The sequence below is a fragment of the Sander vitreus genome, chromosome 8 (genome assembly GCF_031162955.1).
Source record: "Sander vitreus isolate 19-12246 chromosome 8, sanVit1, whole genome shotgun sequence".
Lineage (NCBI taxonomy): Eukaryota > Metazoa > Chordata > Actinopteri > Perciformes > Percidae > Sander > Sander vitreus.
The window spans coordinates 11120750-11141337 of NC_135862.1; the positions used below are offsets into that span (position 1 = coordinate 11120750).

The 20588-nt window shown below is 41.6% G+C and overlaps 2 protein-coding genes across 2 annotated transcripts; one reads left to right on the plus strand and one right to left on the minus strand.

Annotated features, from left to right (window-relative positions):
• The first annotated feature begins 5348 nt into the window (after positions 1–5348).
• LOC144522019 (lysine-specific demethylase RSBN1L-like) lies at positions 5349–18668 on the plus strand. The gene is made up of 8 exons (XM_078256765.1): positions 5349–5865; positions 6123–6248; positions 6657–7333; positions 13138–13275; positions 13407–13549; positions 13770–13937; positions 14069–14180; positions 16158–18668. Exons 1-8 carry the CDS (start codon positions 5376–5378, stop codon positions 17850–17852), a joined length of 3549 nt encoding a protein of 1182 aa, XP_078112891.1. The 5' UTR covers positions 5349–5375; the 3' UTR covers positions 17853–18668.
• Positions 18669–19295: 627 nt separating this feature from the next.
• tmem60 (transmembrane protein 60) lies at positions 19296–20246 on the minus strand. Its single transcript, XM_078256766.1, has one exon. The coding sequence runs from the start codon at positions 20130–20132 to the stop codon at positions 19728–19730; it is 405 nt and encodes a 134-aa protein (XP_078112892.1). The 5' UTR covers positions 20133–20246; the 3' UTR covers positions 19296–19727.
• Positions 20247–20588: the final 342 nt, after the last annotated feature.

Consider the following 20588-nt stretch of genomic DNA (forward strand, 5'->3'; position numbering starts at 1 on the left):
TTGAGACAGTGACAGTGAGAGGAGGAGGTAGGGTGGGAGGGAGAAAAGGAGGGAGGTGGAACTGATGGAGCTGTTCAGTGGAAAGTGAGTCTTAAAGAGAAATGAGGAGGGAGAAGCTTTGAGGGGGAAACAGGTGAAAATAACAATGTGAGTGAGAGAAGGATTGTGTGGATGTACTTCTTAGTAGATGGTCTCTGTGAGATACTGGATGATCAGCATAAAGCGTGAGGAAATTAAAATAGTTCTACTTTATAACATAAGCAGAATTAGCCGTAACAGTTCAATATCAGTCACGAAAAAGCACAACCTGTGAAAGCTCTACAACAGCATGTCTTATTGTAATCCTATTATTACATTCCATGTATCTTCACCAAAATCACACCACTTAATGAAGACCATTTGTAATGCATTCTCACTCCATGATGTACTGATAAGTGCATCATAGCCTTGAATATGCATGTGTGTTACAGTTGCTTTGGCAGATGCTTCTCAAGCTTCCTGTTGGGTCTACAAACATGTGAGTGACAGATGCGACAGGTCAAAATATGCATTTGAAGCAAAATACTGGCTGCTGGGCCGGAGGCAAGAGTTTGTTACTCAGATTTGTAAGGACATATTTCATTTTACTGTAAGCTGCGTGGTTTAGTTGAGCTTTAGTTGAGTAATGAAAGTCAGGAATGCCAAATTTATCCAAGAAGGCCGCTTGATTCAAATGCAATGCCAGAGGAGAGAAATATATCATGTGCTATTGACTTTATTCAGACAGTACTAATCCTTAACAAGTGTCAAGAATTGGTGAGGCAATCTCTGGGTGGAGAGGCTAAGCTCGCCGTGAGCACTGTCCGTTCATCCAAGTTTTGGATTCTTTGCTAATTCATTGTGTCTACAAATAGTCAGAAAAAAGTAAGAGAGAAAACACAGTCACATGAACTAAATGAGGCATCTGCTTCGCAGGGAGTTTAGATAATGAGGCTTTAGTTTCTCAGACCCGGGGTGTAAATGTCAGTCCCACCACAGGATATGAGATATGAGTGATAGCATGCACAAAATGTGTCCATTTTTAATGCTTGTTAGTCCACTTAAATATTCTTATTTTTAGACTTCAATGAAACGTGACCCTTGTGCATTCTTTTCCCCTTGTCTCTTTAATTGGCTGGTTGCTCTGACTGCACTAGGCTGGAGAGACTTCTCAGCTGTCTTTTGATAATGACAAAGGAAACCATTTGTTTAGTCAGAGGACTGTGGGAGGCCTCAGGTTAGAAATTAAAAACGAGTTAAGTTGAAAGAAAACTCAATATAAAAACAGCGCTGGCCTACAAGTTCATATGTCTGGAGAAACGACACCTTGAATGAGCATAACAACCTAAAATACTACAGTTTGAGAGGATGAGTCAAAGAAAAGGATTTGATCAATTCAGCTTTTTACTTTGAAAAAGGGGGCTGTAGTATGTTTCAGTTAGAGGCCTTGTGCATATAAAGTAACTATATATTCAAACATACTGTATGTGACTTTATATTGCAAGTCCATCTACGCTATTGTAGCTATGAGGTCATTTGACATTTTACAACTGTTGGCAGGATAAAAGCCAGGAATAAGTGTCCTTTCACCTTTCACAGTCACTTCAGTACTTCAACACTTACACTGCGAAATAGTGTGAGAGAAATGTTTAGGACTTCTGTCTGAACACTAGGCTGTATTGATTTATTATCATAGAGCCTCATCTCATATATCTCAGACAGCCGCTGCTTAGCCACAACAAACTAACCTGATACACGGGCTGCATGAAGAATAATAAGGATTAATGCATGCAGTTGATTAAGGCTAAGGGGGTAAATTCATTAGATAGTAGCCAATCTAAATGAATTCTGTTCTGCGGAGCACTGCCAGGAACTCTATTATTCCCAATAATACCCTCACGACTGGCTTTACCCATTTATGGAAGGCAGTTTTTTTCTCCTCAGGGTGCCCTCTTGTGATAAAGTGTTTTGAATTCCCCCAGTGAGCTTGCTTGGCCCACTCTCTGTCCTGGATCGTGTAAACACTGTTTTTTTTCCATGCAGACTAGAACAAACATCTGACCATCAGTCCAGCTTTACTGCCTGGGCTTCCTGGCAGACCACTTCATCTCCCTCCACTTTGGGCAGAGGAGCCAGTGTCGTTGGTCATGTCTGTTATGTGCATAAGTGTCCCATTTCTAACTGAACTGGAGTGAACCTAAAGACTTGTAGTGAAGCACCAGCCTCTTGTAATACCACACTCAGTCTGCCTGCCTAAAGGTATAAACCTACCTCGACAATATTATTCACCGTTTGCATGCCAAGAACAAATAAACATATATTCATTTAATGAAACAGTTAAATGATGCAACACCTGCCTTAATCCTGTGGATCTGTGTGTATCAGTTTAAAATTAAACAAGCACTCTGCGTCTCTTTCTTACTCTCCGTCGCATGCACGCACGCACATACGCACGCATACACACACACACACACACACACACACACACACATTCATATTCACGTGAATTGTTCATTGCCAATATCTTAATTCTTCAGTAACTGATACATTCCTTTGTCATGCATTTTTCATCTGTCAATCGACTGATAGAGATTCGTAAAAATGAAACAACCAAGTGTCTCTCACATCTGGACTGGATTTCCTACAGCTAGCCAACACCAGATAACGTCAAGTCAAGTTGTTTCTAATCCAAAAGCCTGGACTTTATTAAGACATTGTTTGAAATGTATATTTAAGAATCTTTGTCCTGGAAAGCGGGCAAACGTGGGAACAGGTTATCTGCTGCTATCACCTTCTGCCCAACGGGATTGGACTCTGAGGTGTAAGTGGACATTATTTGAGACCCTGGCATGCACAAGGAATAAATGAGTGTTTTTCCCATGACAGGCGATATTGTTTTAAATCTTCTAAGTTTTACAGTTGTAAACTTTCTATAAAGACATTTGACATTATGGTATTCAATTGAAGCTGTTTGGTTTTTCATCGAATCATATCCTGATGTTCATACTGAATGGACGTGTGCAGCGTTCTGTGTTTGTCCCAGCTGTGGTTAATAGAAACCATGCATAATACACAAGTGAATGGACTAAATGCACAGAAATGTGTGACTGAGTGCATCGTTGTTGACCTTTTCTCTTCTCTGTACCAATTCTATATCAATATTTACAGTGGGCTTTAGGCTGGTAAAAGTAATAACATTGGAATGACAACTTTCTTTCTTATCCAGAATAATGAAGGTCAGTGGTGAAAGAAGGTATTCAGATCCTTTCCTTAAGTAAAAGTCCTGTATTGAAAATGTTACTTGAGTACATTATAAACAAAATCTACTTATCAAAAAGTAAAAGTACTCAATGCAGGAAGTTGGCCCCTGTGAGTGTTACGGTGTTAAATAAAAATCATATTATTGGATTATTCATTCATATGACATTATATGAAACAACATATTTGTATGTAAAATCATAATCTCCAAAGTAATTGAAATATAGCAAACTAAATGTAGTTTAGAGTATATATTTAATAAGTAATAGTAATAGTAATATTTCTGTATTGTAGTTAAGTAGTATAAATTGGCATTAAAATGAAAATTATTCTGTTTGCACAAAAATTACCTTTACTTTATTATCCTGCAAACTGTGTCGTCTTCTCTATGGCGACGGTTTAAGTGTCAGTGCTGAGTGTAACATTCACCCAATGAACAAAAGAAATAAACAAATCTCATTTTAGAGTAAGCCAATGTCAACGCTGGTGAACACTGTGTACACTACCTTTTCAATCTCTCCAGCAGATTAAGACTTCTACTTTAGTGGCTGCATGTACGGACGTAAGTAGTATATAAATGGATGTGGACTGAGAGAGAGAGTAACATTTGACTGAACAGTTAGGAGAAATTAAATTTTCATCATCTTTGCAGGATTTGTTTCTGTTTTCTGTAATAACAAAAAGATATTTTTTTAATATTAGTAGGCCTATGTTACGAAAGACAGCGTTAGGCACTGTATTAAAATTTTCACAATCACATGAATCACATAATGTTGACATTAAATAAATAATAGTAACCTACTTAGATCTTGGATGTAGTAAAAGTAGTGACTAACCATGTCTTGTGCAATAGAATTGAGTATGTTTTCAACTGACATCTCAATACTTTTTTTTTTTTTGCAGGAGTTGTAATAACACAGCTGTCAGGGTCAGTAGATGTGATGATTTTCACACAGAGAAAAAAAGCCCCTTAATCGATTTTCATCAATTTACTGCCACCTAGTGACATTTTGAAGAAATATCTCAGAATACAAAATCATTCTATACTTCTGCAACTACTATACTGTAATAGACATCTATGAAAAATGTAATGTACACACACTTTATATGCTTTGTTGTCACATGTTTATTTTAAAGCCTATCATAAATGTATGAATATGTTAAAACGTTTTTGTAATGTACCAGCTGTCTTTAGTAAGAAATACCAATGTATGCATCCGCAAATTGGGTTTATAAAAATTGCTCTAGAACACAAGCTTAAAACTTTGCTGGTGCATTTCTTGTTAAAAATGATTAAACTTTATATTAATATTTAAAAATTGTTTGTAAATCAGTATCTCAAAATTGACTCATGAAAACAAAATCTGTTTGAGATTCTTCTTTATTGTTTATGGCAGTAGGCTACAATATAACCATTCATTGGGTGTAACAGTGTAATCACACCATTATCACAAAAGTTAGGAAGTTTATTCTCTGATCCATACTTTCCTATTAATTGTTGTTGTCATACAATATGTTCAGTACAGATTGTAAAGCTACCTTTAAGACTGAGGTCTAGTCAGGTATTAAAACAAGTCATAATACTCTCTGTGATAAGCAAAGGCAAGTGGACTTGCTCGAAATTCTTGAAGACGTTTCTTTAGTTCAAGTTATAATACGTTTTATAAATACACTGGAAAAAATAGAGGTTTAATATGAATAACTCGACATATATTTTTTTGGTCAAAAATAATTTAGGAATTAAAAGAATTATACAACATTTCCACGTATTTCCTCCATATTTGATAACAGACTGGTTGTCCAGCCTAGCAGAGAAAAACTGACAAATGATGAACGCCCCTTTTTGTCAGCAGGCCTCCTGTGTCTATGGTCTCTGGTTATACTCATGATACAGTCTTGGCACAGTGAGCAGGTTCTCTTAATACATCCATGAGTAGAGTACTGTTTCTTGTCATGCAGGCTGTAAACAGTATAGAATATTTGCCAGTACGTCTGCTGCTCTCCCTCCCGTGCGTCGGTACGTAGTCCACTAAGCCCCGCCCCCGGCCTGGCTCTCACGCACCAGTTACGTCTGACCGTAAAAAATAGAAACTTCCAAGATGGCCGAGGCCGTAGACTCCATGCATTTCGCAGCAAACAGCAAAACAAATTCCCCTAAACCCCTGATAGCTAAACGGCCGCCGGAAAGCCGACCTCAGTCTTCCAGCGACATTTACCCACCGCCCCCTAAGAAGGTCCGGGTGGAGGAGAAGGGCCTGAAGCACAGGAAACTGAACGGAGAGGTGTGCGCAGGGGAAAAACACAACGGGAAGCAGAGTTGTGGGAGCCCAGCGAAATGGAGTTTCGGCCCGGCCAAGGCGAGCCACTCCACCGCCGTCGCGGTGCCAGTTACTCCCGCTCGAAAAATCTTCAAAATCAGCAACTTCCTCGCCTCGCCTCACAAAGTGAAAAAGGCGAAAGAGAAACGGCACAAGGAGAAGGACAAAATCAGTGAAGCGCAGCGAAGCTCGGTCGTTGGTGTGGAGAGAGTGAGCCCAGCTAGCTGCCATACAAAGACCGAGAACGGCGACGTGAAAATGCTACAGAGGGGTAGGACAACACAGCCAGCCTGCTTACTACAGAACTCTGTTATACCACTTTGTAGGCAAATTAAAAACTGCATGTGAAGCAATACTGCAATACAGTCATTCATTAAATTATTACATAATATTCTCTATCACAGGCCCCAGTATTTATTAGGCCCAGATGGTGATATACACGTGGAAATGTTTGTTCGTCAGTTATGTTCCTCAGCAAGGATTTAGCAGCATTTCACCTCACTCTGTCTCCTATTCTGCTCTTCTCAGATCACCATGTAAAGGAGAAAGACCGAGAGAAGAAGAAGGAAAAGAGTAAAGAGTGGGAAAATCACAAATTGCCACCTGTACATGACATTGCAAGAGAAAACGGAGAAGTGATTTCTCCACAGAAAGGTAGGGATGACATGTAACGCTCGATCAGTTGGGATTTTTCATTATTTTGGGATAACTTTTAATTATATATGTTACAGTGATAGAGGTATGGCTGAGGTCCTTTGCTTAAGTAACCTCTAATTGTACAACATGAGTCCAATATGATTACATATCTTATTTTTAACAATGTGGCAGAAATTTGAATGAAATATAGGTATACATTTATAGTTAATGCAAATTACAAACACTAGCCATACATTAATGTACAGTTACATTACAACCTATAGTTCAACAAATGTCCTTTTATGCAAAGTTCAGGTATTCTAAAGTATATAAAATTGTTACTTCCCCACCTTGGCTACATATTATAGGCCTCACATGATGCACAGCATTGTATTTACTGTAAAACTGTCTTATCCTCTATTATAGAGTCTAAGGATAAGCCCAAAGCTGGTTCTGAGGAAGACCTCCTACTGAAGAAACTCAAGAAGAAGAAGAAAAAGAAACACAAAGATGGCGAGCGAGTGAAGGAGAGGCACAGCCGGCCAAAAATGTATCATCGCTCATGCCAGACAGTGTGTTCAGGAGTGTCTCTGGGTCCGCCTGAGTTCCTCAGTCGAATTAATGGGAACAACAGCATTAACAGCAGCAGTCTACTCCACACCATCGCAGCACCACAACAACACTACCAGGATCCTCCTGGTGCTGCCTCCATCTCCTCTATGGTCAGAGACAGGATCGGCTACAGCTCCCCGCTCCACTGCACCCCAGTGCCAGGCCTGTCAGGTCTGGAATTTGGCCATCTGATCCACATCGAGCAGCAGGCCAATGGAGGGGCGTCTGTGGCACACGCCTACACCGAGCAGCTCTCCTGTCTGTCTCCGGCTGAGATGCAGCGTTTTGCCCAGGAGTTTGTGACTCTGTCATTCAGCGAGGACGAGGCCCAGGCTGCAGGTTTTGTGATGGGAATCGTCCATGGAGCGGCATCCTACCTCCCAGACTTCCTGGACTACTTCTCCTACAAGTTCCCCAACGCGCCAGTAAAGATGGAGGTGCTCGGAAAGAAAGACATAGAGACAACAACCATGGTCAACTTCCACTCTCAGGTGAGATTATTGTATTATTTTTCCTCTCTTTAATAGGCAACATAGTTTGAAGGCTCTATTTGTGAAAGGAGGCTGAACTGTCTTTGATACTGCAAGTGTCAGTTTGTAAGGGTAACAGCAAGCTGAAACAACACATCAACAGTTTCTTTTTGTGTGTTTTCAAGTTATCTGTGTGTCAGTCTCTGTCCAGGCTGTTGATGGATAGTTTTTCACTCTGCCTTGAACCAACTTTATTCTAGGTGTGTAACGATACATGGATCTGTATGGAAATATTGATTCAATGATCAACGATCCAATATCATCAATGCAAAGTGAAAATATCAATTAAAATAAAAAAGTGTTTGTTTATTTTTTATCAGATAGAAAGGAGGGGGGGAAATGACACGCAGCAAAGGCCCAGGGGTTCATGTCATCTTCGAGATGCAGTTATATTTTAAAATTCCCACTTTATATTTATTCTTTTTATTTAAAATAGTTTGTTTTTCATTTAAATGGCTGAAAGAGCTCAGTAATAAAATACATACATATTTTAGTTGCTTTTTGTGAGTTGATATAAATTAAGCTAATTGTGTTTAATGGGCATATGATATTGTCTCATATCGATTGCAGCCCCCTAAATTGAATTGAATTGAAATCGTGGCAGACTTTGTGATATCAGCAAATATCATATCGTTGTCCAAAGAATCGATACAATATTATATCCTGATTAAAAACGTGTGATTTACTCCCCTACTTTACTCCTGTGTTCAAATTGTTCAACATCCAGGTTGTCTTGTGAAGCAGGAAGCCCTAATGATGTGTGTCATTTTGTTTGTCACATAACAATAGTTTCTAACTACTCCTCTGTTATGGTGCTTGACAGGGATTATAGTAGTCCACGACCTTCCATTTCCGGGATTGCTCCGCCGTATGTCCCTTATTTTCGGCCGGATATCTGTCACCTTACGCTTTCTTTGTGCTGGAATTTTAACTTCCGGTCAATTTATGAGGACTATGGTTAACTGCTCCTCAGATTGCAATTGACTAAAACAACCTTTTGAACATACACATGTCCCACCAAAACAAGTTCCTTCCAGAGGCTATTTTGCAGCGGGGCTCCGTGTGGCGCTCAGCGCCACCCATGACGATTGTGATTGGTTTAAAGAAATGCCAATAAACCGAGCACGTTTTTCTCCCATCCCGGAATGCTGTGTGGACTCGCCAGACCCTCCTCCGCAGCGCTGTGGAGGAAGGCCTGGCAATGCGAGACTAGGATTATAGCACCTTCAGTTGGAGTTGGGCTTTCAGGTCAGCCTCTGAAGAAAGTTCAGTGAGTTCAGAAAAGTAATTCTATGCTTCATAAGGGTAACAGCAACGAGGTCTGCATTCGGCATTACTGTCTCATAGTATCCTTGGTTTGGTTTGTGTTGTTATTATCTCTTTATTTCTCTACCAGTTCCTGAAAATGGTGAGAGATAATCTTGAGGGTGTTGCCTTCACTTGGTTGTGTTTTGATTTAGTTTACTTTTGTAGTGAATAGATTCTATTCTATCTATTCTATATACATTTTTTTATTTTCAAACAGAAAGTCAAACATAAATCAAACCAATCTAAAATTCTATATCTAATCTAAAAACCTGTGGTATGAGTTAATTTGACAGGATAAAAATAGAGCTTTGCCAGCAACACCAGTGATGACTGCTCTATCTGAGATAAATGTTTTCTAAAGCATTTGTCTTTCTTTGTGGAAAGGACATTTCATAAAAGAGCTGTTATCAGAAACCTGCAGTTTTATTTTTTGGTTCAAACTTTCTTCGAGAGGCCTTTGTCGTGGCTCAAAAACTTACATCCACAGAGAAGTTTAGTCTCATTTTGAACCGGATCATCTGCTGATTAATTCCATACCATAGTTATGATCCACTAAAGTAAGACATGATAAGAGATAAATAAATCCCTATTTTTGTGTCTCCGCTGCCATTTTGACTGTACGTGAGGCAGGAGGGGCAATTGAGTGAGATTCAACTCTTCTTAGTTTAGGACGGGAGAGGGAGACACCTGGCGGAGATCGCCACTCTACTGACTGCACTTTTCTAATTTGAACATTTTTTCAGAAAATGAGAGACTCTATTTAGGTCAGGAAAACTTTAACTTATTCAAGCCAGGGACCCCTCACTGGGAAAGAAATGTTGCCAAGGTCTCCCTCTTGATTGTACTGATACTCTCAAGTGCTTTGTAATCAGATATTGCTTCAGCTTGTCTGGCACCATGACTTACTCCGCTACCAACATAAGGCAGATGGTGCATTTCATCCTGTTGCTGTTCTCAATAAAACCAAACTTAATACGACTGTCAGCATATTTTATTAATTTATCCAATTTGAGCGTAACGTCACTTGATGATATGGACAGTGTTGAGATGGTTAAGGGGCAGACTGATGCAATGTGTCAGAATCAAGACAGTTTCTACTGGCACTAAGCTTAGTCCTACATGTGGAGGTAAATTGATACAGGATTACATGTATTATATTGCATAGCTTGGCTCAAGAGCCTGAAATATGCTCTTAATAACACACGCACAGTTTTCTCACAGTGTTTTGTTCCTGCGGGCTGTGTGTCACAGACCCCGGGGGTCTTTATTTCTCACTTTGAGAATCACAGTTTTAGATCATCCCAAACGACATTGTGTGATGCTGCAGCATATTTAGTTTTTCTATTTAAGCATTTTTTATTGTAGTGTTCACATGGTACACAAAGTCAAGTACACTTTCTGAGAGAAGAAATTTATAAAAGGTAAAATAGAGAAAAAGGGTACAGTTTCTTCTGCTGGATCTGGGGTAAATGTTTGGGTTCTGGGGGTCTGGTGATGGTGACTGGTGGGAACGCCATGTGTTAGGTGTCCATGCTCCTTCTTTGTCTTCTTGTCAACCTGTCCTGGCGTAGGTTAAATGTAGAGTTAGGCTCGCGTTTCTACTGGAAAATAAATTCTCTAACAAAGAATTAAGTAAGAAAGGACGTTGTACCTCTGCAGGGAATAGAATAGAGCGGTGGTTGTCTAGTCGATCCTTTGGAAGTCACCAACTCATGAAATATGGATTGGTTTCAAAGTTCAAACGTTTATTCATCTGTAAAAAGACTTTCTTCCACACTTATTTGATCTATGCTAACATTAAGATTTGGAAGTCTTCCAAGAAATTGTTTAACTATGAACAACTGTCTGTTTTCTATGTCAACAAATTGGCAGTAGTTAAATAAACACTTACAGTGCCACATCAATTCAGTCAGCATCTGGTGTCATTATCTATCATTAACATTGTCAACAACAGTCCAACATTAACTGCTACTCCCACTGTTGTTATCGTACCTCCTACTTAATGTGTGATCTGTGATGCTCCCCTCAATATACAGGTCATACTCTTCATACACACTTTCTTGCTTGCTTGGAATTTGTAACATTTGTTACATGGTAACATTATTGTGCCTTCTGTATAAATACATTTTCAAAAGCCAATAGATTATGGAAAAAATACCTAATTTATGCTTTAGTGTTGCCTGTAGGGAGATACAACCTTGGTCCTGATGGAAGCAACTTAGACTCAGGGCCGTAAAAGCATGGTATGTACAAACAGGCCGCACTGAGGCAAAAGCGCAGACTGTCTGTCGTGGGAACTGAAAATAGCAAAAAGTGCACGTTTCCGTATCATGCATATGCATGTCAAGGGGAGGGTCAAGGGGAAAGTGGGAGTTTCCCATAAAGAGATGGGAGGAGAAGCATGAAGTGCGCCTAATTATGTATTCTGCGGTATGTACAAAAACCACCCTTGACAGCGCGCCTCTTAAAAGCAGGTGTAAACCAGCTGCAAGTGGGTTTCCTCGCATATACTTCCTGGTGAAATGGCAGCAGTAATCCGAGCAAGACGAAGACATAGGCCAAGGAGACAAACTGAAAGGATTTTTGCTACAAGGATCACACTTTTTCAGTTAGTTACGAAATCATTAAGCGTTACAGATTGAGCAGCCATGCAATATTACAGTTACTGGAAGAAATCAACGATGACATCGAATCTCTGACTCAGCGTTCACATTCCACTCCAGCCGTTGTTAAACTCCTCGCTACATTACAAATATTGGCATCGGAATCATTTCAAACAGTCATAGCATCAGCAGTGGGAATATCGCAGTCTGCACTCAGCCGTATCATATTACAAGTACGTAACGCATTGCTACAGCGCAATTTACGGTATAGTGGGCGGAGAAAAGCGCTTATTACCCGATGAACTGCAGGTTTGGTAAATACGACGTAAGCTGAAGTATCACAGCGTGCACTTTCTCCGGGTTGGACATGGTGCTGATAATGTTACATTCGCAAATGTACGTACATCTGCCCTCATTGTGTAATGCATACTGGGAGTTCAATAAGATGCCCCGAACTATCTTTGTGTAATATCACATACAGTTTATATTTATTGTATATTTTGTGTACATACATATCATGTAGGCTATATTTTATATATAAACTTTAGCATCTTTTGCACTACAATTTCCATCAGGATGAATAAAGTTGTCTGATTTAATACAATGTAACGGGTGTATGCAGGTGGTGGGCACATTATCATAAACACCTTACCAGCAGAGTCTTGATTTCTGATGAGGGACTCATGAGAACCTAAGGTCTGATTTTGTTAGTCAGTCTGGTTGTCTAGATTTGATAGTGTAATCCACAGTGCTTGACATTTTCCATTGGTTTTTCATTAATAGTCTTTCAATTGCCTTTTTATTTGTTGTGTGTTGACATCTGCCTGTCTTAATGACTGCCGAGTGTCTTGAAGTTCCACCAAAGACGTACATTTTTGTACACTTTAGTTAGTGTTAACTACCAAGCAGATGATGATGGTAATCTTAATGTGTGCTTTATTAAAAGCAGGTGCACTGGAAAGGTCACACCATTTATGCTAAGAACACTGACAGCGCTAGCCTCAATTATTAGACAAACATGTTCTATAAAAGATGCATATGATGTTTAAAAAAAAAACACAACAACAAAAAAAAAACCGTCTCAGCTGGCAGAAACTTATCAGGTTTAGTTTTAGACCTCAGAGTGGGATATTTTGATACCTACTAGGCGAGTAGGGTTGAGTACTGAGATCCGGTGCTAATATGGCACCGGTGCCTTAACGACCGGTATCTACCGGACCCAATACCAACATGGATTTCGGTGCCTCATTCCGGTGCCACTGATATGCCTGCGCTGCCTTCTGATGCTCCGAAACGGACGTTAGAGGCAACAGAAGCATCGCTGCACGTGACGCTAGTTAACACTACACTCGACAGCAGCTAACGTTAGCCTACCGTTAGCTAGCAGCAGGATTAAACACAGTTAAAATGCTGACAGATAAACAGTGTAAGGTGTGACTGTATTTCACTGTAGAGGATCCAACAGCGGGACTTTAAGCAGTGTGCAGCTTAAAAACAACACAGATTCACTTGAAACTGGTAGCCTAAACCTTGTGGTGCATTCAAAAACCCTTTTCCCATCTAGTGGTTGTTTTTTGTCATTCAACAGTAATTTACTAATGAAATACGTTATTGTTATAGTTATTACTATATTATTAAATCATTTAATTTTGACCATGTGGCCTTAGCAATAAACAAGCCATTCCTTAATGCCGCTGACTTATTTAGTACCCTTCTTTTTTCGGCATCGGTTCAGGCACCATTTACGCACCGTTTTTAAAAGTATTGCTTTAGCACCGGTATCGGAAAAAACCCAAATGATACCCAACCCTATGGGCGAGGGTCTGATCTGTCTTCTCAATGGTTTCTTCGCAGGTGAAGCGGACATATTCCCAGGGAACATACCGTGCCGGGGCCATGCGGCAGGTCAGTCTGGTCGGTGCTGTGGATGAAGAGGTTGGAGACTACTTTCCCGAGTTCATCAGCATGTTAGAGGAATCTCCCTTTCTGGAGGTTAGTGTGTTTATGTCTGCATGTGTACACACCCCTACAGCCAGTGGATGTGTGAACAGCTTTCTCATTTCCCTGTACATCGCTACAAATCATTGTGTAACACGGAAGTTTCTCACCCTGTGTTTATGCAGCGGACTCTGCCCTGGGGAACGTTTTCCAGTCTGCGGCTGCAGAGCCCCACTGAGAGCGACGACGGCCCCATTATGTGGGTCAGACCGGGAGAACAGATGATCCCTATGGCAGACATGCCAAAATCACCCTTCAAAAGGAAAAGGTGGGTTGACATATTGAGTCTGTAAGTGTTCGCTGGTGCACAGCTTTTGTCATCTCACCAGCTTTTTCATTTTCAAAAGAAGTGAAGTAAAGCTGAGGTAGCAAAACAATTAAAATACTTTCAGCTTATCTCTCAACTACACACGCCATGTACAGGTACTTAACCTTGCCTTGAACATATCCTGACTGTTGTGAATAAATGTATTATAAATGTATTTCAGGTCCACCAATGAGATAAAGAACCTGCAGTATCTACCCAGAGCCAGCGAGCCCAGGGAGATGCTGTTTGAGGACCGGACGAGAGCCCACGCAGACCACATTGGTCAGGGGTTCGAGAGACAAACTACTGCTGCTGTAGGGGTGCTGAAGGCTGTGCGCTGCGGAGAGGAGTGAGTACACAGTGACATCTTTTTACCTTATCACATACAGTATACACACGCACACATACACACACAAACAAACTTGCATAGAATACAAACCTCAGTTCAGTAAACAGGATTTTTCGCGTATTGCCTTACAGGAGTGACGCTCCTGCCCGGATCACCAAAGACGTTGTGTGTTTCCACGCTGGAGATTTCCCAGATGTGGTCATGAGGCTGCAGCTGGACCTCCACGAACCTCCGCTGTCTCAGGTGGGTCAGAGGTATTATTCGTGCCTAGTATGATACGGTACTATCAATAGTTTTTATCCCTCCGTGCCGGCAAAAGCCGTGGTTGGAGGCATTATGTTTTCGGGTTGTCCATACATCCGTCCGTCCCATTCTTGTGTACGCCATATGTCAGGACCCCCCTGCATAAACATCCAGTTTAACTGAAGGGTGAACTAATTAGAATTTGGTCAACGGTCAAAGTCACTGTGACCTCTTGTCTGTCCCATTCTCGTGAACGTGATTTCTCTGGAACGCCAAAAAAGAAAAAACAAGAAACGGAACACATTTAGCCATAACTCAAGAATTCCTACGCTAATGAAAAACGAAATTTCACACAAATGTCTAAAAGGATAAAATGAAGTGATGACATATTATATCCAAAAGTCAATGAATAAATAAAAACATTGATTTACACATCACACAACTATTTAGTAACAGTAACAGTTGAAAATAGGGGCACGGTTTGCGTGACTTTGGCTACATTGAACGCGTAACGGGCCGTTAGCGAAGCGTATGTGCCGCGAAATGTATGTTTTAACTGGCTACACCAGCTTGCGCACACACGCCGTAGGATTGTGTGAGTCACAGGCGAGACGGAGAGCTTTGGGGTAGTTGGTATTTCTTCAGTTTTCTGGAGCTGGCACAGCGCTGTGAAAACATCCATTTACTGTCAGTAAATACTGTTTATCAGAGGACGCAGGTGAGGGAAACAAGAAATAAAAACAGAAACTCAAAATGAAACTGCCAATATGCTTCGCAGTCATTTAGTTGTTTCCTGTATATCAATAGTTTAATTTAAAGCGGCGCGATGCAATTTTGGCCATTTCTTCGCTGTTTTCTCGCTTTTTGCTCGCAGGTTTCTCTATAGAGCTCCCCCTACAGCTTCAAAATAGATATTTGGCAGCTCCTATGTTTACTTGTGTCTGCCTCCTCGCTCGGTCAGTCTGCCGTTTCCTCTTTCTCTGTTCCTCCGACAATGCTTTTCTAGCTTTCTGCTTCTTTTTTGCCGGCTCAGCCATGACGATAGTGTGAAAAACTCCATCGCTACCTTGTTAGCCGGTTCCTGAATGGGCGTATGTGTGTAGTGCCGTGAAGCAATTCCTGATATCACGCGATACTTCCTGATGCTGAGGCCGGCGACTCGCCGGCCCAAAGTTGCAAGGGTGGTTTTTCAGCTCACAGGTGCTAGGGGGGAGCGAGACGACCACCATTCAACTCGAAAGAAGTCATATAACCATTCCAATGACTCTGAAGCTGTTCAGTTAAGGTAAATTAAGCTAAAAAAACTGCATACTTCCCCTTTAACAGAAATAATGACACTTTATGATCCATTTATGTATAAAAGGGCCACACACACCTCGCGTAAAAAATATAAATAAAAGACTAATTTGACGCTTGTAGAGGGAAGATTGTGACCATATTTGGTCGGATACTGAATTTGTGACGCTAATCTTGGGTGCCCACCTTGAAACTGTGGTGATTGTATTGATCTTTTGTGCTGCTGGGTTGAAGATGTGTGCGAAGCAAAATGAACATAATAACTTTCATTAAATTGCTTCAAAGTCTTCACTACCCATATGAGTCTGGACAGGCATAAATGTAAACGGCAACTTAACTGATTGGTGGAGGCATACGTCCGCAAGGCAGTTGTTCTGTTTTTTTTTCTGCTTGTGTGAGCAAATGTATTACTATATGAACTTTATAATGTTAAAAGTTGTGTTTACAGTTTGTTTTATTGTCCCTCAAGTCAAGTCATGCAGCTTTGTGCAAAAGAAAACCCAGAGCTTTTCTTGGACCTTTTAACATGCTACGTTGTCACTTGGTAATCAATTTAGAGTAGAGGAATTCCCAGTATAATACTGTTGACAGTTGTTTTCTTTCTGCCATGCAAGAATCAAAATATTTGCTCGTTATTGAGGGATCACTGAATCTCATGTGTTCCTGTCACTGCCTCCACAGTGTGTACAGTGGATCGATGATGCCAAACTGAACCAGCTAAGGAGGGAGGGGATCCGATACGCCCGAATCCAACTCTACCACGACGACATCTACTTCATTCCCAGAGGAGTTGTCCACCAGTTCAAAACCGTGTCTGCTGTCTGCAGTCTGGCCTGGCACATCCGACTCAAACAGTATCACCAACACGAAAAGGAGGAGGAGGAGGAGGAAGTAGTGCAGGAAGAGAAGTGTGCACCTAGAAAAGTAACACTTATTATCAAAGAAGAGGAGGAAGACGAGGAGGTTGAGGGGAAGGCGTATGAGCCTGCTGTACAGACAGTGAAAAAGCTGGACGATGAGGACAACGAAGGGGGGGAGGGGCCAACCTCAAAAACTCCGACACAGATTTTCAAGGAGGAAGCACAGGAGAACGGAGCTGAGATGAAGGGGTTGTCAACGACACAGTCTCTACCTTTCGTCAAGAAGGAACGAGATGAAGGTGTACTCACTCATACACTAATGGAGCCCAAATCTGAAGATGAGAAAGAGGAAGGTAAGGTAGGGGGAGATGGAGGTGCAGGCACATGCCAGACACTGCAGAAGGGCCATGATGAAGGTGGAGTGGACAGTGCATCCTTAAAGTCACTACAGCAAATTAGGAAGGACAATGATGTGGAGGATGAGAGGCAGCAAAAAACAACTGTACCAGGTCAAGGTCTAAAAGAGAAAACTAAAGACAGTATAATGAGCACTTACAACACACCACAAATAAAAAAGGAAAAAGATAAAGGAAGAAGAGAAAAAGATGAAAAGGAGAGGGTTAAAGAGAAGGAGAAGAAAGACAAAGATAGGAGTAAAGAGAAGGAAAGGGATAAAAAGGATAGAGGCAAAGACCGTGATAGAGAGAAGGACAGGGTGAGAGAGCAGGAGAAGGTTAAGGCCGAGGGTGGTACATCTATGCAGCCATTGCCGCAGATGAGGAAAAAAGAGGACGAGGAGCGGACAAGAGAGGGCAGTAAAGCCTCTCAAACTCCCCTGCCTGCACAGAGAGACGAGAAGTGGGCCAAGGAGTGGGACTCAAAGACCCAACCCCACGTTAAGAGAGAGAAGGAGCACGATAAAGACAGAGGAGGCACGCAGGGAGTGTCGCACTTCCGGCCAGACAGAGAGGAGACTCGAGACCCGTGTCATAAACACAAGTCTTCACACGGGAAGAAAGAGAAAAGCGGGCACAGGGAGGGCAAAGAGGGCAACACGTCGAGTATGCAGGGGGTGCAGGCAAAGTCAGGGAGAGAAGACGGGAAGACTCCCAAGTCTGCAAACATCCAGGTTAAGAAAGATGGAAAGAAGGATAAAGACATCAACAGTAAAGAGGAGAGGAAGAAGCCTGCCTCTGGTCCTGCGCCACCAGAACACAAACCACCAAGGACGCTCATCACCTTTGACCTCTTTAAGCCGATGGAGGCTCACCAAACTCTTGCCCTTTCCTTCACAGAAAGTCGACCTAAAACCCACCATCACAGTGACTCTCGAGGCTCTTCCTCTAAGCCTGGATCTGACAGTCGGACAGTTGTGCCCTCTAAAGGTCCAAAAGTAAAGGACACAGTGCAGGGAAAACCTGCCACACCCCTACAGGACACTCGGCCACAGCAGCACCCGTTAAAACAGCCCCTAAAAACACACACACCCCACACACAGAAAGACTTCTTAATATGAATGTCTAGAAGTCTAGTCTTCTTTTTTTACTGTACAACTTACGCCGAGGCTTTGTTAAAGTATTTGAAAATGCATCCTTCCTTCAGACATCAACTGGTCTTTCTAATTTGTAATCAATGAGCGGGGGGCATTCAATTTCTTTGCTGACACAGCCACATTACGCCAGTGACGTGAAAAGAGGATGCACTCCAAGTATTTTATCAGTGCCTAAGAATGTAAGCCAAGTAGCTCACTTCACGTTTGTTAGCGAATGTATGTAGGCTCTATATAAAATGTTTATGTGACCCATGTGTCAGTGCCTGTGCACTACTTAGCTTCCCTCTTAAAGCACCTATTTTAGGTACTGGACTAGCCAATCTGAAAACAACCATCCTTACTCCCTTCTATAGGAATTACCTACGTTCACTGTTTGGGACATTGCAGCAAGTCACTGAGCTCCTGCTGAAATCCTCTTTGCCATGTTGCTTTAATCTACAGGGTGTGTTTATAACACTCCAAACTCGGAGCAAGTAGTTGTTTTCAGACTGGACGTTGTTTGACTCACACAGGGCTGTAAATGATACTGTATGTACCAAAACTGTACAGTATAGATGTTATTAGCACCAATGTGAGAAAATGTATACAGAAATTGCATATATTTTTTGTAAGACAAGTTTTATTTTCCATAGAACTTATTTATATCATTTACTGTCTGTTTTTATTTGGAACCAATGTATGTGAAAATGTTGTAAATACATTTTATTTCCTAAGATAAGACTTGGTAGTGTGATTTATACTCTGATTAGAACCTCTCAATAAATGGTTCAAAAATATTGACTTAAGTGTTAATGTCTCATGCATTTAATATCTTAAAGGTTTCAGTATTTGTCTTTTTAGCTACTTAAGCGGCTTCAGTCTAGAGATGACAATGTTGGTCTAACACTGTAAACGGTTGGATAGATTGTTGTGAATTTTGGTGCCACAATAGTTGGTATGTGGTTAGAGGAAGTTATGCATTTGCATTCAAATTGTGTCGGTGGCAGAGGGACATCCTGGGATGGGTACTGACAAATAACAGTGATTTCACAAACGGGTATAATATGGCTCAGTGGCACCCAGTGCATGCTAGTGCAGATTGGATGTCAGTGCCCCAAGGATCCCCCATTGGATATTACTGTATTTGTGTGTACATATGTGGGATTTCGTTCTAAAAGGTGAATTGTAGACCAACATTTAGTGTAGCAAGTAACTGATTGTGGATCACAATGGCAGATCATATGTCTCAGTTTGCTTAGCTCCATTTCTCAAACACAGTCTAACCTGGCAGTACAGGTCAGGCTTATATCAAATAAAAATCATATTACCCTCTAGCCCCGTTCACCATTAATTAAATACTGCAGCCTAAAGACGAGCCAGAAGCCAGAAAAATAAAGGCTGGATGTATTCTAAAGATGCCAAACTGTGTGGACTGGTGTATGTGAAATTTCATTTTGAACAAAGATTCAATGGTATCACAGAGTGACAAACAATTAGCTCTTAATGTTGTGAGATTTCAGACTTTTTCTTTATGGAAAATTCAAATATCGATTCCTGATACGATACTAGTGCTCTCCTCCCCTATAAACCTGTAAACCACATGTGTAGAACTTACTGGAAACCTGATTCAGTGAGTCTGCAACCTGCTGTTATTTGAATGCAACTTATAGCAGACACAGTGAATTGTATGACACTTACAAAGAATCTATTTAATGTGGATCTGTCACGTCTGCCCCGATCCACTTAATAAGATCAGTATGGGTCCTTATGCCAATCCAGTGGATCAGACTGGTGCATCCCAAGCAAGAGATGCCTGAGCGTAACAAGTTATTGTCCCCTATGCCTATGTAGTCTTCTGGTTCATTCCCTTCTGTAGTGGAAAACACTGTGCCCCAGCTCCACCAGCGCCCCGCCCAGCAGCACCCACAGAGGGACACACACCACACTGACCCACATTTCGGTGAGTCTCTGCAGGCGGGAGCACAGTGTCAGACAGAATGCCAGCTTCAGCAGCAGGGCTGTCAGGTACCACAGCCTCCTCTTCAGGCTCTGCTCGCCATCCCTGGGGTCAAAGTCCGGCTTGCAGCGCCCGGCCATCTTCACTATCAGCATGAGGATGAGGATGGTGTCAAAGGTCCAGACAGGGAGGAAAATGATAAACCAGTTCCAGTGAATCTTAGAGTCCAGCTTGAGGACCAGCATGATGAGGAAGATCAGGGCGAAGATCCAGGACAGGAGCACTCGCTGGGCCAGGGACATCTTCATCTACAGAGGACTGGCACAGAGCCAGTATCACCCACACCCAGCGAGACTGAGGACTGCAGCCGACGCGACGCGACGCGACACACACACACACGCACACACACGCACACGCACGCACACGCGCGCGCACACACACACACGCACGCACACACACACACACACACACACACACACACACACACACACACACACACAGGGATCTGAAAACAAACCATAACCCAGCAGGCTCAATCTCATTCTCTGATGGATGTAACGTCAATGACTGAAAATAAGAGCTACATTTGGTCACACATTAAAACTCCCTCCACTTAGCGTTCATGTTTTCATAAATGTGTATCTCTTTGTAGATTCATTTTGCTGTTACTTCCATTTAGTTCAGACCTGAAGCTACTGTGTGTTGGCTAGCTAACTTGTAAATCCAAATAAAAACATTGTTTAAAGAAAGATGTCTTACCAAGT